General features: G+C 44.2%; 1 protein-coding gene across 2 annotated transcripts in view; it reads left to right on the plus strand.

Annotated features, from left to right (window-relative positions):
- Nucleotides 1-15,381: 15,381 nt before the first annotated feature.
- The window catches only part of TBC1D12 (TBC1 domain family member 12), a 50,416-nt gene continuing 44,240 nt past the window's right edge, over nt 15,382-21,557 (plus strand). For both annotated transcript variants that reach the window (XM_086752462.1, XM_086752464.1), the window contains exon 1: nt 15,382-16,214. In XM_086752462.1, the coding sequence (XP_086608588.1) occupies nt 15,382-16,214 (833 nt within the window). The remainder of the gene's footprint in view (nt 16,215-21,557) is intronic.

The raw sequence follows: 21,557 nt of genomic DNA on the forward strand, positions 1-21,557 counted from the left end.
CTCCAGGCATCACTACATTATAGCTTATGAATACCAGTCTGTGGGGATGCTGCGATGCTTTCAATATGATTCATATCATACTTCATATGATAATTTGGAAGACAGTTCTTATTTGCAATTGGGATTTCCTGTGTCAGGGTGCTAGGAGAACAAAAACTACAGGTAAAAGGCTTTTCCACACACTTGCTGGTACCACAACACAACGGATACTCAGCAGTGAAGATGCTACCTTTTGCGTGTTTTGACCACTAAACAGTTAAACAAATTTCCTTGGGAGATAAAGGGAAGTTTCTTAATTTTTTTTTTAAAGCAATACTTCATGAAGGATAATATTTAAGGAATTTTAAATGTCAAAGGATAATTGCCCTCAATTCTCCCTTGTTACTATTTTGACAAAATCAGGACAGTATTTTATACCAGCTCAGGAAAAGATGATGTCTCTTTGCAGAAACTTTGCTGATCAGATCCTTTCCCACCATAATCAACAAGTGTTTTATTGTAGTGTGGCTGAAAAATTAACTAGATGCAGGATCTCTGCATTAACTGTGTATCTGTTTTATGTAATCTGAACAGAGTGGTTCTATGTTCTTCTAGGGACTGGATCATTCAAACTTTGCCTAAATTGAGCTGTAGCTGTGTACTGCAGCATGCTCCAACATCCTCGTCCAGACCAGGAACTTCGTTAGAGCATGTCCTGGCTCCCTTCCTGCTGTTGTACCGGAGTTTCCCTCCCGTGGACACCAGCGTACCCAGGGAGCAACTGGGTTAGCACACAGCGGAGTCTCTCACTGCGGCTGGGTCAGGACATGTCTAGACAGTATACACAAGAATATCTGGACCTGAAAGTTTGCGTATTTTTGGAGTTTCCTCAGTGTAGAGATAGTGGGTGTTAGTTAGGGGCCTGATACATACCGGCTTCTAGCAGATACCAAGGCATTTGGACGAGACTCTACTGAGCGACCCTTTTCAATCCAACGTCTTGCCCGGAGATGGCACTGTAGAGTTATAATTTAAATACCGGTGCACTATTTTGACCCTTCAGGTCTCACACAAAAGCAGCATATTTTTGCCAAGAGCCTAACCACTTCATCTGTCAGTGCTTTCAGAGTTCTTGGGTGTGCCACCTGGACAGGATGATTCTTATGTTTTTAAAATGATGGGATTGCTTGGATTTATCTTATAGCTACTCTTTCGTGTGAGAGAATGCTTTGTTTTCATTATTAGAAAATATTAGATTAAGGGTAGCTGTCTTCCCATCATGTTCTCCAGTTTAGAACTGAAGTAGAGAAGACAACATTGCTCTTCCTAGTACTGCCTAAATCTTTGATTATTCCCTTTAACCCTCGTGATAAAAGAAATGCACAGATCCATTTAGGGCCTTACCACCCCTTCTAATTCCTTTCTTCTCCTCTGTCTGCTGTAGTTTACTATTCCTGAGGCTGGTTTTAGTAGTTAGTTTTGGAGCTGGACCCCGGAATTCAAAAGGACTGCACTTTGGCTTAGCTATGGCTGGGCATTCATCATTTCACCTCATTGGGGTTTTGCCAAATTGCTTGTCTGGTATTCAGAGGCACACATGTCTTTGACCATCACTGTGGTTTCCTTAAGCAAGAGCTAGCACTAATGTAAAGATTCTGACTCCTTCACTCTTCTCTTATTTGAGCATTTTTATTAGCTTTGTCATTTTATGGAAGTCTACCATTTAAAATATAATTAATATGATTAGCATATGACTACTCTAAATAATAGATACTGTAAATAACAAAAGAGCACAAGGTATATTTAAGTGGTAAACTGTTAGTTTTTTTAAAAATAATAGATCATTTTAAAATTCCTTAAAAAGCTATAAAAATAAATACATGAAGACTGAAGCAGTGTAGGAGGTCCAATCAATTGCCATTTGAATTGCAACTTTAATGTGAACAGCACGAAAGGGAACAACTAATCCAAAAGGTTTTGCTTTGCAAAACAACACTTCATAACTGTGCATTCAGCCTGAGGTATCTTATTTCAAATTTCTATTTAATCTTTTCTGTTAGCGATAAATACACATAAAGACACTTAACATTTCTAGACCTTTTCCTTCAAAAAGACAAATAAAGGAGTTCACTACTGTGCCAGGAAATGAGTGAATTCTTATTACTAAATAGAAAAATCATGCTCGTATTTCACCACAGATAACGCTAAAAGGAACCTTTGTCCTTTATTTCAGTCTGCTGGGTAAGGCTTAGTTTGAAGACTAAATCCATCTTTTGAGCATCCTGCGTTGCATGTTTTCAATAGGTCACTTTCAGTGATGGCATTTTTCTGATCAGCTTCAGTAATTCAGCCTGTTCTCCAGGGAAGTTCTGTGTTGATATCACACTGATAAGCTCATCATATTGTATTCTTTTATCAAGATGTTATTCCTTCCATTATTATTCAAAACTAGCATAAGTGAGTCTCTTGGTTTTTCCCGTCTGGTGTTCTCAGTGGCCCCACTTTTATCAGCTCCCTCTGCTCATCCCTCCCCAGCACAGTTCTAGTGAGCTGCTGCCACCAAAGCAGCTCAGATCAGAGACCAGGGCTGGCAGTTGGCCGGCTGCTGTGGACCTTCCTGGCAGGATGGCAATGACTGAACATTAGTATTTTTCATTCATCACCTTCAAAGGCAAATACCTTTGAGCGGGTACCCTTCCCAACTCAGGCAGAGATGAAATGCCTAGCGTGACATTTATGCACAGTCCAGCATCCAAAAGGTAAAATCACAAGCTTTAACGCGCAGGCAGCCCTGGGACAGTGCTCCTGGCTGCTCGGATCTAGAGCACCATTCACCGGCAGCCTTTATGATCAGGCAAAGCAGCATACAAGGCTGACTGGAGTAATGCTGGGGTTGAGTTGGCTCCTGAAACAGCCCATAATTTAGGAGGCAGAAAGATGGTTTTAATGCACTCTTTGCCCTCTTGCACAAGCTGTATTTTTTGTGTTGCACAGCACAAAAAGAAGCACTTTCTCTATTGAACAAAGCAACGTGTCCAGCTGCTTAGGTATTTCATGGTAGTGGCCGCCTTTTTCCAGAGAGGCAGGGCGAAGAGCTTCTTGATTTTGCTTTTTAAACAGAAATGCAAAACACATTACATTGCTATAGTAATCAGTACCAAGGTTATTTTAACCAGTATTTAATCTAGGTTGAAGCAATCAAAATAACAATAATGTGAAAACTGGTCTATAATAAAGTGTTTACTATTTCAAAATGCTACCTCCATATACTTTAGGATACAAATGCTTCATGGACTGTCATTGCATTTATAAAACAATCTTTAAAATTAAGAAATGCAATCCATCATATGTTTCCAACAGAGGGCACACACAGCACTTTGCAGAATGAAAATTTTTAAAATCCGCTCTTACTAATCAATGTGACAGAACTATTACCAAATCATATTCAGATTCCTATAGAAATTAATAATTTGTGCTCCACTTCTGTCAAAAAGTTACCTGCTAAGTTGGGAATGTATCTCTTTGGTTTGCTTCAGAATATGCAAATTTAAATTATTCAGAAAATCAGGGTAAGTTTTCCTTACTTTTTTGCCCATGTCCCCACAATATGTAAATAGTTTTCTGACAGAAGATGTGTGATATTTTCAAAGGCTAGACTGCAAATGGATTTTCTGTCTGTATGGGCCACTGCTCAGCACTCAGCAGTAAGAAGTGCAATTTAATCTCTGCTCAAAATGATTTGACTTTAATGAATTTCAGATAGCTGTAGCATTGCTTTTTGTTTTCTTTTGTGTTCACTTATTTTAGAGATTTAGTGAAACAGAGCCTGTCAGCAAGCTGGAAAGCTTTCTAGTACCCAGCAGATGTGATACATAATAACCACTGAATTTTAGTGTTTCACAAGGACTATTCAATATCTCCTCTTGTTAACAGACTGCATGCAGCCATTATTAGAACTGATTGGACTATGTGGTTAGACAATACAAAGATGACACACAACGGTTTCTGTCCTGAAGAGATGACCATGCCACTGCCACCAGTAAGGCTTGGTGCTTGGATAACCTGGCTTTGAGGAATAACATCAATGACGTACACAGAATGTAAGCAAGGCAGAAGTGAAGCCAGGAGCCAGACAAAAGCCTTTTGAAGGCTTCACAGCCCTCTCTTCATTCTTCTTTCTTTGAAGATCCCACATCCCTACAATCTATCCAACCTGTATTTTAGAACAGTCTTTGGATTCCTCTCAAACACTCATTTGATAGCACAAACTTCCTGTTATCTAAGCTAGGTTATTAGCCCATACTGACAAGCAATGGCAAGCCTAATTTACTCACTGCAAGCTCATGGCCGGACAGCAGTATTTAAAGTAACTGGGCATTGATGTTCAAGGACACTTACAGATACGTGGGCACAACAGATAAGGTCTTCACAGCCTACACTGGCTACTTTGGAAAATGATTCACATTCAAGTTCTTGTTCTTTATCTTCAAGACTTTCCCAGACTTCATGCTGGTAATGGCCATGTAAAATGTTCACAGTAAAGACTGTGGTTAGAAACTTCTTCGGAACTGTCCCTGGTCAGAAAAAAGTCCATCCTGTAGGAGCCACTTGATTGCAGTCTTTGTCCCAGAAGTTACAGCACCTCACACACCTTGCCATCTAGTGCTTCATGTTTCTTCTCTAGCAAAAGCTGAGCAAATTTGTGTTTGAATACAAAACAAATAAACAAAAGTCCTTGTCTGTAGTACATGCTTCTTTCCCTGTGGTAGAACATGACAACTATCAGTTGCACCGGCTACATCTTGATTGCATGGCAGGTACTTCCCATGCCACTTAGATTGGGGACCAGGTCCCTTTCAGTCTTTCCTTGGCTTTCCGTCTACGGAAACCATTGCTTGGAGAAGTGAAGGCATAATATATGATTAGCTCTTAACATCCAGTCAGGATAAAATGAGTTATACTCCTGGAACTGAGAAATGAGAAGTGTTCCACTGTCCCACAATCCAGACATAGCCATTATCTAATGGCTGTGCTTAGAGCCATTACTTAATGCACTGCTGGGCTGGGACACCACAGTGATGAGCACAGCATAAAAAACTGTGTAGAATAACTCGGCAGCACAAGCTTTCTGTGCTGTCTGGAAAATAGCGCAGGATATGTGTAGGATGCAGCACTGCATAACTAGAAGGTGGTATTTCTGCATAGTAAATATATGCCTCATTTTTTTTTTTTCTCATTTTCCTCATTCCTCATTCCTGTCCATCCATATTGCCAAATGGTACATGTTGTTTTTTATAAATAGACAAGCATTTTATAGTAAATATACCCAACAAATCCCCTTAATAAATAATACACATAAGAAGTTTCTCCCCTTTTGCACTGCTTGTGATTAGCCCCAGTCATACCGGCTGTGCCTGACTGCAGAATTTCCTAAGGGACTGTCTCCCAGTTCAGCAGAGCTTAAACACAGAGAGTAAATTGAACCTTACCCTTTCCAACCACTCCCTGTTATTCTGTTTGCCCAAGATAAGGGAGATGTGTTCTTTTAAGGTTAAGCTCTTGTGTACTACTATTTAGGACCTGGTTCAGCATTCACATACAAGCAGCACTTTGTAAACTGAGGTAGGCAGCTCCTGCTTCCAGCTATTTATTCATGTGTCTGCATCACCCAGCTTCATGTGCTTTGAAACCAACAGAACTGCCGCGGCTGTAAAGTAACATGGCAAAAAAAAAAATAAAATTTTCATCCATATCCCTTTCTCAGTCTGGTACATTGCATTGCCACACAAACAGCTGAGACAGCATAACAGCAAGCAGGATGAGGAAGGTGAACGCATGACCAGGAGCTGGGACAGAGGAAAGTCTGTTCATGCCAACGTTGTCATTGAAAACTTATTCACTCTTTCTACCATTTGCTCTTATACACCCTGTGACAATTTCTTCAACTTTCTATGAAAGGTTTGAAACCTTCTGCGCTGGTCATATCTCAAGAAAATTATTTATAATAAAATCCAATTAAAAGATTTCATCTGCAAACAGTCCTAAGCCCAATTCAGTTCTCACAGAATTCAGGAGAAAAGACTCTTTCAAGTTCCATTGATTTTTCTTAGTGGACTTCTCTTGCCACTAAATTTAGTGGACAGAATTCCAGAGTGCCCAGGACCTGATGCTCCATCTCGGCAACAATTTACAGTCATGCTGTATATATACATAGCACCTGTAGGTTCAGGGCAGCATAAAATCAGGTCAATTAGATTACTCCTAAATATTTATTATTAACTTAGCTTATGAAGCAAAGAGAATGTGTTTGGAGAATGCAAACACAGAGTCCTGTTCTCATAGCCCCCAATGTGCATTGCAACAGTTTAAAAAAAATTAATTTAAGCATACAAATCCAATATGACTTAGCAAAAAATTAAAAAGAAAAATTGCAATAATACTTTTTTTCCCCCTGCTTATATTTTATCAGCCATAGAAGTTGTTTTATTAGTATTACTGGCATAGTGAGCAAACAGAGCACGAGACTGAGACAGGAATTTGTGACAAGGTTGTAATCACCATGGGGAAGGACTAACAAATCTTTATCAACTACATATTAACTTTAGAAAAGTAAACAAATAACTTATAAAACACTCTAATTGCACGTGACAATAAATGTTGGTAGGAAAAGTGCAAAGTAGAGTCTACGCAACTGAATGAGCTCCCACAAAAATATTTACTGCTGTAGGCTAAGGACTGAGCTGATATCCTGCCTGGAAACAGGGAAGGGTTGAGGCTGAATATGAGTAATTCAACATGGATCTAATTAGTAGATGAAATAAGTAAAGGAAGAACTGTTGTTGGTCCTAAAAAAAAATTTCAAGCAAACCCAAAAGGGCTAGGTGGAGAATAATTAGCCCAAATATTCTCAGGGAAGGGAGAAAAGGGCTCAGATCTCTCTGCTTCATTACAGTGACTCCCCTTTCATTTCATCCCAAAAATAGGCTTCCAACAACAACACAGGGTTACTGCCTGAGCGAGTGAGAATCTCAGGCTGCAAAACATGGGATCCTGTGTCGCCTGCTTGCTCTCATCTTTTCCTTTTCTTCCGCTTCATTTGTGTCTGCTCTCTGGCAGCTTGCATCTGCTCCTTCAGTGGATCCCAAAGGGTGGATCTGAACAAAAAAGAAAGAGAAAACTCAGTGTCTGTGAACACAGCCTGGGGTTTCTGGCATCCAGATGGACAGAGCCTGTGGATTAAGTAAGTGTCTAATTGATTAGCTGGAGAGATAAAGGAAAGTAAGAGCCTTTTGGATCACAGCAGAAGCAGATTTTGTTTGTTTCCATTTCTCTCTTCAGTTCTATCAAGAACCAATGTCATTACATTTCTGGTTTGGATGTGGTAATAAATACTGCTGTTTGCTTTTGTCTTAACCTGGTTTCATATAAGGTTGATTTCCAGGTAACTCTCTGTCCCTATGAGTTTAGTGACATTTAAACCAGGAATATTGGGACATGATAGCAGTCATTAGATTTTCAGTATCTTGATGGTGAGATCCAGAGGGTAACAGAAGTCTCTATGTAGGTATGTCATCTACACAGAGCAGTCTGGCGGTGGGCAACATGGAGGTTACATGGAAGGAGAGTCTTGAAGTGACTGTCAATAACCTGGAAAGCCCTCTAGCCCCCAGCAGAGCAATGGCTTGCCTGAGCTTGCCCCACTGCAGCACTCAGGGAGGTTTTGGCACTGTTTGAGCCACAGCAAGCATGAGCCTACATGAGCAAAGCACCACATGCTGAATTATCTTAGTGCAGGTACACAGCATGATTGATCCAAAAGTAGCGTGGGTTAGTTCTAGGACTGCAGCACAACTGGGAGTGTGCCAAGGAAAAGCTTGCAGAGTGCAGGAGTCTGCCAAACATCGTGTCTCTGAACATCTTAATTAATTCTTAGTTGTACTCTGTGATGAGATTAAAAGTGCAAACTGCTATTAGTGGGGTGCAAAGATGTTCTTGCCAAAGCAACATTTCCAAAGAAACCTGTGAGTGAACTGCCAAAGAGCACAACTCTATTGAAAATAGAAGAACATCTGAGGTTTTGGGAGCCCTAGGGTACAGTTCTTCCTATAGATTGATTTGAGGAAGCCATTCCATATTTGAATTACAGAAGTAATGAAACAGCACAGGGAAACCAACAGCTACATATTGATTATGTGTGTTACTATTAAATGTGCATTACAGTTATCAGTATTGGTTGGCACAAGAAGTAAACTAATGTCTGTGGCCTTGCTATCTTGTTCCTTTCAAAAGGAGAACCTAGTCATGGGCATTGACTTACTTTTTGTACAGTTTGTTGTTTTGGTTGGGGTTTGTTTTGTTTGGTTTTTCTTTTTTTTTACAGAGTAGTGTTGTTTCTCAGCACTTGGAAACAAATTATAAATTGACAGTTTCCTCATTCATCATTTCCAGAACTGCAGAAAGCGTCTGATTCATGAGCTGCAGACGGGAATTGGAGATGAGTACAGGAACTTACATAAGAACATAAGAAAAATCATTCCCATCAGACTAAGGGTCTGTTTAGCCCAGTATCCTGTCTCTAAACCAGAGGCTGGGGCTCTCTTACCACTGCTAGGAAAATATTTGAGTCTCCCCGGGAGCCCAAGCAGCTGTAGGAGCTCTGTCTCAGTGGCCTCAGCTTTGAAACGACAGATAAGAGGCCCTGAAACCTCTCTGAGCAGTGGCATGCTCTGACTGACTGTACCTTGCCAGATCTCTCAGCCAAGCACTTGCCCAGTTTCCCCTTGAATGCCTGTAAATGTTTTGCATCCATAGCACCTAGCTCCAAAACTTCCCCTCTTGCTCTTTCCTAGGAGAATGCCCCTTGCTTGTGTGTTCCCTGTCCACTCCCTCTGTAGACAGTGCAGATGGGTTTGTGAGATTGGTTTCAAGCGAGCTAACTTCCCCTTTAGAGAAGTTCTCTCTCCATTGCCTATAGACAGGACCTGTAAAAATCCTTAGAAATAGGAAGGATGAGTCTGGGCCTTGGATTCTCTATCTCTTGGCCCCAGTACTGGTGTTCCCTAAAGTCCCTGTGCAGCAGCCATGAAGAAAAGTAAGTCTATCTATCTCATCACTTTAATGACACAGAAGCAGATCACCTGTCTCCTCAAATCATTTGCTATTATTTTCCTTGAAGAAACATAAATATAGGAGAAGACTGGCTGGAGCTCAGGCTATTATATCCACTGTGGTAGCTGTCCCTGGCCAAAACAGTTGCCATGATTTTGGAGTCAGCAGGAACATTCTCTTTGCTTCTTACCACCAGACCTATTACATAAAGAAAATTATTTTTAACAATTTCAAGCTTAGCACTTCCAGTAGCCATTCTGATGTTAAAATTTACTGGTTTATTATATTTTGTGTGCAGGCATTCAAAATACAACACTGCATCTTTTTCTTGATGGCAAAATGCTAGGGTAAGAAAAGACTTAGCTGTTTACTTTTCTTAGATCAAGTTTCTCAAGTCTCATTCAATATCACAGCAGGCTGGCATTTGCATTGGGATACACTAATGCTAGGGCTAGTCCAAAAAGTCTCAGCTATCTGGCCACGAAGAGGAAAAATGGTTCCTGGTTTAAGGCAAAGGTATGCTCTTGAGGATTCTCTACCAGGATTTGTCGAGCAATCTAGATGAACGTAGAGTGTTATTGCAAACTAAGAATGTTTATGGTAATACTAGTTTGCAGGCTTTGTGATCTAAATTCACTGCGCTAAAATTATGGTCAAGAGAATTGTAGTCACAGCCCTTTTTTGGTTCCGTGGTAGATACCAGTCCTGACAGACCTTTGAACTTAACAACTAGACACTTTTGCTCAAGGTCTTAAACATCTGAGGTTTTTAAAATTTCACACTAGACCTGAGTGCTATGGAGGTGTCAGTTTGGTGAGGAAATCACATCACTACATTCTGCATTTCAGCAACAGCTTCTTGTTCCCGAATGAACAATTTTCCTTACGGTTTTCTCCTTACTGCAAGTAGCGTTGTGTGAGTCTAGTTCCTGCAAGGACCACACACCACAGCATGCAGGGTTCACAACCATGTGTTTTTAGCACTGCTCACAGTATACCTCTTCATAAATGTTTGCAAGATTAGATCCATAGCCTCTTGAAAAAAAAAAAAATTGTCTGGCTTATGTTATTGCAGGATATTCCTTTAAACTTGGGAGGAAAAAAATGGTCTGTATCACTAAAATCTGTAACTGGACAGAGCAACACAGATCAGAATGGAAACTAGAGCTGAAACTAATGACCTAGAATTGTGCTAATGATATGAGAGATGTGTGACATTTCCTAAGGGTTCAGACCTTTGACAGGATGCAGTTACAGAGAGGGCTATTCCTAATGAGGGACAGTATTGAAAGGTCAGCTGTCAAAACCAGTCAAGGATGCAGACAGGTCTGGTTCTCTGTTGTCGGTGTATTTGACAACCAGGAAGGCTGCCTCTCTCAGGCATCAAGTCTGGGTCCCCGCAGCACACTATACATCTCTGGAACAAAGGGCAGGGTTGCAGTTTGTGCAAACGTTATGTAAGGAGTATTGAAAAGCCTGACATTGTTCCTCACACGATATTTTAATTGTAAACTCTTTGGAGCAAAGTCAACATGCATTATTTATTTGTACACTGTCTCAGTGAGCACTTGTTTAGCTGAAAATTGTACGTGCTGCTTGTAACATAAAATAATGAAGCCAGAGAAGATTGCTTCCTTTCTCTTTCAATAACTAACAGAGAGAACAAACTAGCCAGATTCCTCTTGCTTAGCTCCTGTTTCATCTGTATTCTCTTGCTACCACCCCAATACTGGCATAGCACTCAGAGCTGACAGCCTTCTAAGATAGAAAAGATACTGCTGTCTTCTTTCTGTCATCCCAAATGCCTGGAGTATATTCTCCATAGCTCAGATATTTTTATAAACTGAACTTAGAGGCTTTGTTACTGCAGAAAAGTCTTTAGCAAAAGAAAAAGAACTCAGCTTCACGTTTATGTAACGTGACTCACTCTTTCTTCACAGAATCTTATTGAGTGAAGTTGCCTCCTTCGTAAGGGTCACCTTAGAGAGCCAGCAGCACAAAGGACCTTATTACATGCAAATTGCCCTAATCAGTGTGAGGACAACACAAAATCCCTGCCTAATAAATTATTCATAATATTCAACTAAGCAGCTATTTTTTCTTCACTAATAAATTAAGCTATTTCTCATGTGACTATCCCTAAAACATTGGGTACTAAGGGCCTGATTACCAGATCAGAACTAAAGTACAAATAATGTCATTTTTAACAGTACCAGGCAACAGCACAGTTACAGTATGGTGTGGTTAGGGTAGAATCCTGTGTTGTAATTTCTTCAATGCCAAGGTGAAGATAAGAGGTTCCTACTCTAGCCAGTCTTTCTCAACCTCCAGACACAATCTAACTCTTTCACTTGTGATTATTCAATTGTTTGGCCTAAAATGAATCGGCAAAATGATATGAGTCTTCTATTTTCTGAACCAGATGGTTTCACAGATCTTCTGTAGTAATTGTAACATGGGACTGCACTCACAAGGCTCAAAATGTGTTCCATCACTCCTAGTCCTTTCAGCAACCCTGCTCTTAAAATTCCTGGATTTTATAACCACTTATCTGCTGTTTAGTCCCCACTTCTTCCCTGTGGATTGCTGATAACTCTCTACAGACTCCAGATTACCTGCTCATCCTTGCTCATCCAAATGAGAATGACCTTCCAGCATAAAACTAGCTGCCCAGAGGAGCATGCACTTTTCTGCGAACTATTGCCTTGACTTTCAGATACTTGGCTCAAAACTGTTTCATTATCAGTTATGTGCAAACTGTATAATACATATCCCTGCTAATCACATCTTCAATTCTTTAGTTCATTGAGGTATTGCTCAGGATTGAGCATTTCTGGAAATTACAATACAGAGCTTCAAAATCCTCGTTCAGCTCTAAACTCCATCCTACAGGAGTCATTTAAAATCCAAAATACTATTTGGAAATCTGGGTTGTTTTTTTTTTGAAGTGTGTAAGATTAATCTGCCTGTCTAGTAAGTCCTAGAGGTGGAAATCAATGCAAATGCAGTGAAGCAAGTAGTTTCATTTTGTGCAAAACAACCAGTTATCCTTTTGAATCCCTGGAATAATTACCAACTATCCCAGATGCACTGACTGAAATAAGTTCACCATAAACCAGTCTTGTGTTACAGTCTCAGTGCCAGTCTTCATTTTGCTTAGCTTGTTTAGCACCTGGTACTGTTTTGGAGGTTCTGCATTAATTAAATCATAGGAGTCTATTCAAGAGTGACACTGCCATACAGCATCCCAGTTAAACAGTGAACACTTTGTTGAAAATGAGCACAAACACTCTATGGATTTCTGAGTGTCTCCTTAAGCCTCAAATCCTCACTAGTAAAAACAGATATATCTCCCATTTTGTCCTGGTGCAGAACGAGCTGGATTCACACTGCATCCACCCCTTCCTTACTTACATGCCATAGAGCGCCACTGTGTTTCCACAATTCACTTCATACCACATTACCCAGGGTAACAATGACTATGTAGATGTTAAGTGAAATCAGTGTTGATCCCCACTTACAGTGTATGAAGTCACCAATTTAAGATGGGTAGAATAATACCAAGACTCCTTTTTTTTTTAAATTACAGTATCTACCCTCCCTGTGGCCACTGACTACTCAAGTACTCTTTGGGATATTCTGCTCACTGCATCAGTTTAATTAAAACACAACAGAAGTGCAAGGTGGATGGATGAACCACCTGCCCAGATCCATGGTCTGAAAGAGGATCCATGGCATACGCTGCACGTAAGCTGGCCGTCTCCTTGCACGGAGAGCCCCTATAGCACCCAGGATGCACGTTCACTCAGCAGGCCCAGTGATCAGATCCCACATGTTTGAGATGACTCGGATCACAGTGGAGAACAGAAAACCTACCATCTTAGTTACAGTAAAAAGCTTAACTAAAAAGCTTTAGTTAACCAAAAAGCTTAAGTAGTTCATCTTTGCTAAAGGTTTGGTACCAAAGTAGTCTACAAAGTGCTCCCACAAGCTGGCATGCCCAAAGGATAGGTAGTCCTGGCAACCTTTACTGGGCATTTTTGCAAGAAGCTGAGGCCAATGGTCCTTTATTGGGCACACCTGTAGCTAGATGAGGCTGCATGCCTCCTATTGAGATAGACAAAGCACAAAAATGCAAAATCAGATTTGTTTCTTCTCCAGCCTCTGAGATCCCAAGTATTTGCCAGCTACTCAAGTCAAAAGGAGTGAGATCAGACTTGCTTGTTACATGTAAAACACCTAGTGTTGCATGCCTGACCTCAGAGGTATGGTTACAAGATGACAAGAAGGGAAAAAAAACCAAAACAAACCACAACCTTCTTTTTTGTTGTTGTTGTTTATTTCTGTACTAAAGCAAAGCCCAGAAGGCTCTATATTGCAAAGTTGTAACACCATGAAACACATTGATTTTTTATTTGGATGAAGATTCCCCACTTAATCCTTTATTTCTCAAATGCCAGCAATTTTTAAGAAAGAAACATTAAAAGAGGATGGCTGTTCCTTCCCCATTTCCATGTGGTGGGTGAGGCCCCTGTCTCTGGGCATGCCCCACTTGCCTGCCTTTAAAAGCAAGGACCTCCACAATGCTGAAAGACCTTTGAAGGTGGAGTTACCAAATGGAGAACTTCTCTGACCAAGGATTTCCAAGAGAATGGTACTTCCCTTGTTACCAGCTGTGAGTATTTGCTGTAGGAGTGCAACAGTAATCTGTCGGGGTGAGGTGCCACCTTTGATGCTTGCCTGGGATGAGTGGTAGCTTACTAGACCTTGTATGGGGCCCATGTTGTTCCTGCTGCCCTGGTGACTTGAAGCACCTTCACTGTTTCTTTTGCTTGTGTTTTTTGGCCTTGCTTCCACAGGAGGCAGAAGGGGCTGTAATAACTTGTTTTTCCCCTGAGTGGTGTGGTAGGGAACATGGGTGCTGGCACCTGCCTTTCTATGCGTCCTCCATCCACCTCCTCGTTGTTAACCTGAGGAGTTCTGAGATCCCATCACTGCGCTGGAGAGGATTCACCCCACGATTTCAAAGCGCCCATCCTATTTGTTTCCTCCTTCTGTCGTTCCCCCAAAAAGCTCAAGTGTGCCCTATCGCCTCAAAAAAAAAGCCCTGCCGCCCCGTCCCCCGCGGCCACTGGCGCTGTGCCCCGGCCCGAGCGCTGGCACTTCCCTTCTCCCCGGCTCTTCCCTCTCCTCCGCCCGGTCGCTTCTCCCCCTGCTCCCCAGGCCGAGACGCGGCCGCGGGACCGGCTCTCCCCGGCCCTGCCTGCGGCGCCGCGGCCCCTTCCCGCCCCGGGCCCTCTGCGGCTCCGCGCTCGCCTCCGCCCCCCTCCCCTCCTCGGCGACACCTCGGCGCGGCTCTCGGGTGGCGAACGACGCCGAGGCCAATCCCCCGCCCCTGCGGGAAAACCGCTGCCGGCTCTCTGTGGCTCCGCCGAGGCGCGGGATTGCCCTTCCCGGGCTCCCAGGCCGCGCAGCGCCCTGCCTCGCCTCCCGTAAGCACAGCTTAACCTATGGTACGCCCTCGCCGCCGTTAAGCGTCTTTCTAATATTGTTATTCCTTCAAAAAGAAAAAAAGGGGAGGGCAGGGGAAGTCAACAGTTAAACTACTGAACGCCCCGGCGTCCTCTGCCCCGGGGCTGCGGGGTGCGGAGCGGTGCCCCGTGTGCGGCCCGGCCGGATAGGGCGCCGGGGTTACCCGGACCCGGCTACCGACCCTCGGCGCGGGTGGAGACGGCGTGCCCGAAGCCTGCTGAGGCAGCCGGAGGGTCCGGCAGACATGTTTAATCCCGGCGCAGTCGGGGAAAGCGGAGGCCGCCGGGCCGTGCTTCTCCGTGGCGGCGGGGGCGCGGCGCGCCGGCCGAAGGCGTTAGATGCTGCGCCCGGCGAGCCTTTAGCTGGAATACGGTAACGGGGCGGGGGGGGGGGGGAAGCGACCTCCGAGGCACCGCTCTGGCGGGGAAGATCCTGTCTAGGTGGCATCTCTATGGTGCCGGATGTGGTTGCGCCGGGGAGGGCGGGCGCGCTCTTCCTGCCCTGCCTCTCTATGGTGACTTTCCGGGTGGAGGGGCCGCCGCCGGCACCGCGCGCCTGCGTGAGCCGGGCCCGCTGCCCCCGCCCCCGCCGAGGCCGCTGTCCGACGCGGTGAGCGGCGCCGCCGGTGCGGAGGAACGCGCGCGCGCGCCCCGCGCCGCTCCCGCCCCACCCCTCCTCGGCCCCCGCCGCACCGGGGGGGCCGCGCCCCCCCCGCCCCCCGCCCCACTGCGCCGCTGGCATCCCCGGGGCTCCGCGGCGGCAAATGGTGGGGCCGGACGATGCCGGAGCTCCGGGCAGCGCAGCCGTGCTTCCCGCGGGCCGGATGGAGGCGGCGGCGGCGGAGGAGGCGGAGGAGGAGGAGGAGGACGAGGAGCGGGATGGGAGCCGGGGCTTGAGCCGGAGGAGCGGCGGGCCGGGGCCGGGGCAGGAGCGGCTGCTGCAGCGGTACCTGGCGGCGCTCGGCCCCGCCGCGGCGGGTGGGAAGCGCTGCCCGGAGAAGCCCGCCAACGGGGCCGCCTACGCCGTGGGCCCCCGCGGGAGGATGACCAACGGGGACGTCGGCTTCCTGCTGCTACCGCCGCCGGAGGAGCCGCCGCCGTCGCCGCCCCCTCGAGCCGGACGGGATGAGCCGGGGCCGGAGGAAGCGAAACTGCAGAACGGGGGCTTCCTCCCCTGCCCGCCCGGCCCGGGGAGCGGCGGCGGCCCCGCGGGAACCGCTTTGGAGGAGCCGCTGAGGAGCTGCCGGCTGCAGAGCGAGGCGGAGCGGCGCGGAGGGGCGGCGGCGGCCAGCAGCCCCCCGTCACCGCCGCCCGTCGCCCCGGGGGACGGCGCCGGTAGCCGGGCGCAGGCCGCCGCCGGCGTTCGGACCTCCCGGGGCCGGGCGGAGCCCGCTGCCCTGCCCCCGGCGCCCCTCGGCTTCACCGATGTGAACCTGAACTCCCGCAACACCTACGAGGTGAGCCGCCGCCGCAGCGCCCCGGAGCACCTGCCCCACGGAGGGACGGCGGCCCCGGCGCCGCCGCAGGAGCCGGCGGAGAGGGCCCGGCGGGCGGGCATCGCCGGCGCCGGCAGCAGCTTTGCCGAGTTCTTCGCCAGGTAAAGGAGCGGGCGGCGGCGGGGCCGGTATCGGAGCCCCCGACAGCGCCCGGCCTTGAGCCTGGGGCGGGGGGAGCGATACCCCACGGGGAGCGGGCGGGCTGGGGGCCCGGGTTAAGGTCGCCGGGCCCCTTCACGGCGGCTGGTGAAGGACCGCGGCTCGGGTCGGCGCTGTCCTGCTCCTCGTAAGATGATAGCGATTCCAGCTCCGGCGGGATGTTTTGCCACCAGGTAAATGTTGCCTCGGCAGGAAAGAGGCTTTCCGTTGGGCGTGAGGGCAAGATGATAAAGGTACTTCTGCTGCTACAAACTACGTGGATTTCAAACTGGAGTTTGCTTCCTGTGGCAGGGAGTTTTACCATCAGAATGAACACAGTGGTAAACTGCTTAGGGAGCAAGGTGAAAATTGTTGGTATTGGAAGTTACTTTCGGGCAATTCTGAGAATCATTGTGGAAGTTGCAACGGCTCATAAAGCTTTTGCTACTTGTTGACAGTGTAGATACATTTTACCTGTTTATTCCAAAGTGTGGTGCAGCAAGCTTCAAGGACTGGGCTTTGTGCTCAAATTAATTGGACTTCTGTTAAGTTTCTAGCATCAAACCAAAAGCTTTAGACCATCCAGCTTCGTTACCTGGGGACTCTATAGCATCACTCACTCATACTACACAGGAGATGTGTCTTGAGCATAATAGTTTATAGCACGCTTTACTTTTGTTTAAAGAAGGGAGTTTAATTTCCAAATTTAGAACAGTTTTTATTCTCTAAAACCCCAGGGTTATCATTATTGTGTGACTGTTGCTCTGATAGTGCAGAGGGTCTTTAAGCGTTTTGAGAAGAAAGAGTAAGGTTGAATCTATTAACTGAAGAATTGATATGGAAGAGGCAAGGCAAGATCCCAAATTGAGAAATAGGCTCCTTTTGCCAAACCTCAGGAAAGGGAGAGATGGATTCCTGCCTGAGGATAAGGATAGTGGCAGTTGCAGGGTAAGTTTGATGCCTCTGCCAGTAACATGGGTACTTGCTGCTTTTTGCCCCAAAGCGATAGCTTAATGAAATTCTGGAGAATTTTCCTCATGGAAAACACTTGGTGTTGGTGTGCAGCAGAAGTTGTTGTCAATATACACTGGCTTGGGTAATAAATGGAAAAAAATTAATTGCTTCTATCTTGGCAAAAGCTATAGTACTGGCACCTCAGCAAAAAAAAGGATTTGCCAGAGAGCCAACTTAATAGCCCCTGACTGGCCCAGCTGTCTCTGCCTCTTGTGCGTTTGGAGTGGTGAGCAATATTGGCTCCAGAGACTTTACCTTCAGCTCTGTCTGTGTGTTCATAAAAGTGCCTTAGTTACAGCTGGTTTCATCTGAGCAGCCAAAATAAGATCTTCTAATAAGACCCACTTAAACTGTTTTTTAAAAACAACCCCAAACTTCTCTTCCATGGTAGATTTGTCTCTAGATACGGTAATACTGGAGTTTGTAGTCTCCATTGCTTAGAAAAGTGGTAATAAAACTTTCATCTTTTTTTTTTTTTAAGTAGCTCTTATCTTCTGAACTATTTCTGATACTTTAAGAGCTTAGTCTTTTTTAAACTACTCAGATTAACTCAAAATTGACAGTTGCCACTGTAAGTCGATTTTTCTTTTAGTTCTTAGAAGGAGAAATACCTTGGCTCTCAGTATAAAATTGTATAAAAATTGTCCTGTGATTGAATGTTGGTAGCACCTGTACCTCCTTGTGAAGCTTCTCAGCAGATGGCTGCTTGTATTTTTGAATGAGTGCAGAGCCATATGATGTTGCGTGCCAAAGTTTATGTTGTACTGGGTGGCCATGTTCTATCAAAACTACTTGCTAAGAAAGAGCAACTCATTCATGTTTCATCAGAACGTGTACCTGCTCCCACAGTGTACGAGAAAAGGTACTGGGTGTGCTAAACACAGGTATTTCAGCACTCTGGAGCATCTCAGATAGGATGTTTTGTACTTGTAATGCTCTTTGTCTAGTTTACAAACTGTATAAAATTTAGTAGCTCCCATTGCTTTTTCTAATAGTCATAATTATAGGGAAATTATTTTAAAAGGTGGATGTTTCTTGCTGTTATTTAAAAACAGAGAGAGAGAGAAGGGAAGAGGGAAGTCCCGCTGCCTTCAATGTGGAAGCTTCATTGTTGTAATTGCTCAGTCAGACGAACTGTTCAGTCATGGCAGATCTGAGTTGGTCATGGCAGATCTGGGTTAGGAGGCTGCTGTTTCCAGCTGCTTGTTCCCATCTCTTCAGTTATCAGACTGGCCTGCTTTGCAGTTCTTTGAAATCATCCGCGTTAATTGCCCATCTTCATTTCACTGAACCGGAGGAGAAACTGATGAAGTGAGGTAGGGGAGAAGAGAGCAGCTGCCAACAGCAGCATCTTACCTGAGCTTTGCGACAGGAAAAGCGGCTGTGCCCTCAGGATTGTCAGTAATAATTATTCTAAGATCATGGGAAAGCTTACATCAGTGACTAAAGCTTTTTCTTTTTTCCAGGTAACTGTTTGGCCCTGTGATCTTAAGTTGTATTTGTGACAAGTTATTAAGCCTGTCAAATCAACACTGACAACTTTTAACTGAAAAATAATCACTTTTGCTGTCTTTCTGTTCTACCTCTTTCTCTCAGCATGTGAAGTGGGATCCCTCGAGTAAATCAGGGTATGTGGAGCAGAGTGCCATGGCAAGGAAAATTGCGTGACTATGGTCACTTGTCTCAACTGTGCTACTGTTATGGTCAGAGCATTAAGTGGCTTCTTGGAAGTCACCTGTCACTGCTTTGTACTCCTGTGTATGATTCATAATACAGTCATATATATATATATGTATATAGGCACTGTTCTTGTGGTTTGTCATCTTACATAGCAGCTTACAAATGCAACGCTCTGTTTTGGGTTATTGGATCACTTTTGGGTAGCCCCAGTGGCTTGCTGTTGGTTACAGAATGGTTCAGTGAGCAGGAATGTTGCGTGGACAGTTGAATTAAAGCCGTGATGGTTACCTTGGTTGCAGTATACCTTATCCCCCAAAGCAACGCAGAACAGTAGACCAAAAAGCGCAAGCAGCAGTGAGTATTTCAGGGCTGAGATAAAGCCACAGTGAGTCTGAGCCTCTTTTAAAGATGAACTGTGCTTCATAGTTCTACTTGTATGTACCAGGCATCTTCTCAGCTTGTATAGATATTGTTCCTTTCTAAATTGTATATTTACTAGATAAATTTAGGTGTCTGGTAGTTGGAAAACTTTCTTATTCCTGGATTCAAAGCTTACTGTTAACAACAGCAGTAATACTTACTTTGTTGCAGTAAAGCACCATTTTCCCAAATACTTGTTTTCCAGAATTCGTCTAACAAGGTTTCCTGATGAAATAGCTTAATTCCTAACTGCTGCTTCTCGTAGGTCTTTAGGATGTGCTGTGAGCATCAGATGTAAGAGGTTGTAAGCATGTATGGTAGTTGGCACACACGTGCTTACAGAACCTGTCTTCAGTCTCATCCTTCCTTCCTCACCCAGAACAGTTGTGCTTATTGTCCATAAGTTTTGAAGAATCTTCAGTCATGGAGATGTTGGAAGGTTGAAGGGAGCCAGTATATGTAGGAACAAAGAACTGGGGAATCACTGAAGCTCACGTCTTTTTCTCCCTCTTTGTAAACACAGTTCTGTGATTCAGTAAGTAGGTAGTTGTTCAAAAGCCGCTAATCTTATTGCTCCTACAAATGTCCTTGACAGAGACTGTGAGGGTTGCGAAGAGGTTCACTTCCCTGCATATTCTTACTTGCGTATGTAGCAATGTCTATAGATCTGTAGTTCATATTTCGACTTACTGCTAAGTAGCACTTGCAGCTCTTGGTGCTACATAGGCATATATCTAGTCTACAGTTGCATCTTGTGAATGTTTAATACCAGAATCAGTGTTTCTTTCTGTATGAAAAGCTTTTCTGTTTTATAAATCAGCATGAAGCTTCAGGGGATGTACTGCGCATCTATGGGGAAGAAATCTGTTTTGTGGGGTTTTGGTCAAAAATAAGAGTCAAGTGGAGAATGAGCTGTCCTAGTTGCGACAGATCTTCTAAGCCTCTGTTTGTGTAAAGATCAAAGAACAGATTGATGGGAGCACTTCACAATACTTAATTTATATTCCTGTATTGCCTACGCTTTTATCTTGGTCAGTTCCTGCTGACATCCTGAAAGACTTGTGTTTGTTTTTGATTTTGGAGTTGGTTGTGGGGTTTTTTTGTTTTGTTTTGTTTTTTGTTTTTTTCCCTGTCCAGATTAAAAAAAAAAAGGTACAGACTGCTTCTAACAAGTCAAGGAAATACACTGAAGAATATATTGTTCAGTATAATTGGAGAGAAGAGCTAAGAATACAACAAAGCTTCCCCCCTCCAAAACTGTGAGAGTATCCTTCACCCTTCTGTCTTTGTTGGACCTAGTTGTTTTGTTGGGTTTTTTTTTTCCTTTCTCTGAACAGTCTTGTAACTTAAATGAACAAGTGGATACTTATAATTGATTGGAATTAAAGCTGACTGGAGAATGTAGGCAAGCGCACCTGGACCCAAATCTGTGGCTAACTTCAAACAGTATTCTTTTTCTTGAGTTAGAGACATAATTAACTTGATATAAATAGGAAAAGGCATTCCTATTATCAAAATGAGAAGCTTCTCTGTAGATTATTCATTCACTGTTTGCTAAGAATGATTTCTTTTATGAAGTTGTGTTGACATGTTTGCCAGTTTCTGGCTTTCAGTCATATGAGTAACAAATATATAATGACAAGTAGGGGTAATCTCTAAAGTAAAACAAACTGTAGCAAACTTTGAAGATGAATGCTCAGCATTTTTTTTTTTTTTGCTCCCAACTTTTTAATAACTGTGTACATGGAAAATCTTAGCCAAATTATCTAAACTTTTTATTTATTATTTATAAAAAGGCCACTGAAATACTCTGCACACTTAAGTTTCTCTCACAAGTGCGAATCCCACTGTAGAAAATGAAATCTATATGGCAGCAGGCTTGTTTTTATTAGTGAACCTGTTCCAAGCTGCTCACAAAAATGAGCAAGTCCTCAAGGTCTGTGAGCTGAAAATGCCTGTTTGAGAAAGTTTCACTCCCAGACATCATGATGTGTAGATTTTAATGTTTGTGAAAAACATTAGCAATGGGTGTTTCACCATAGGTATGTAAGATGCTGTGCACACATGTTATTTTGGCTAGGATGTCTGTTGAGTAGCAACCCAAACAAAGTTAACTTTCAGGTGCGCAAGCAAAAGAATCGTATGCTGGTTTAACTCTGGATAGGTATCAGATTGCTATATTGCTCCAACTT

The sequence above is a fragment of the Chlamydotis macqueenii genome, chromosome 7 (assembly GCF_036417535.1).
Source record: "Chlamydotis macqueenii isolate bChlMac1 chromosome 7, bChlMac1.mat, whole genome shotgun sequence".
Classification (NCBI taxonomy): domain Eukaryota; kingdom Metazoa; phylum Chordata; class Aves; order Otidiformes; family Otididae; genus Chlamydotis; species Chlamydotis macqueenii.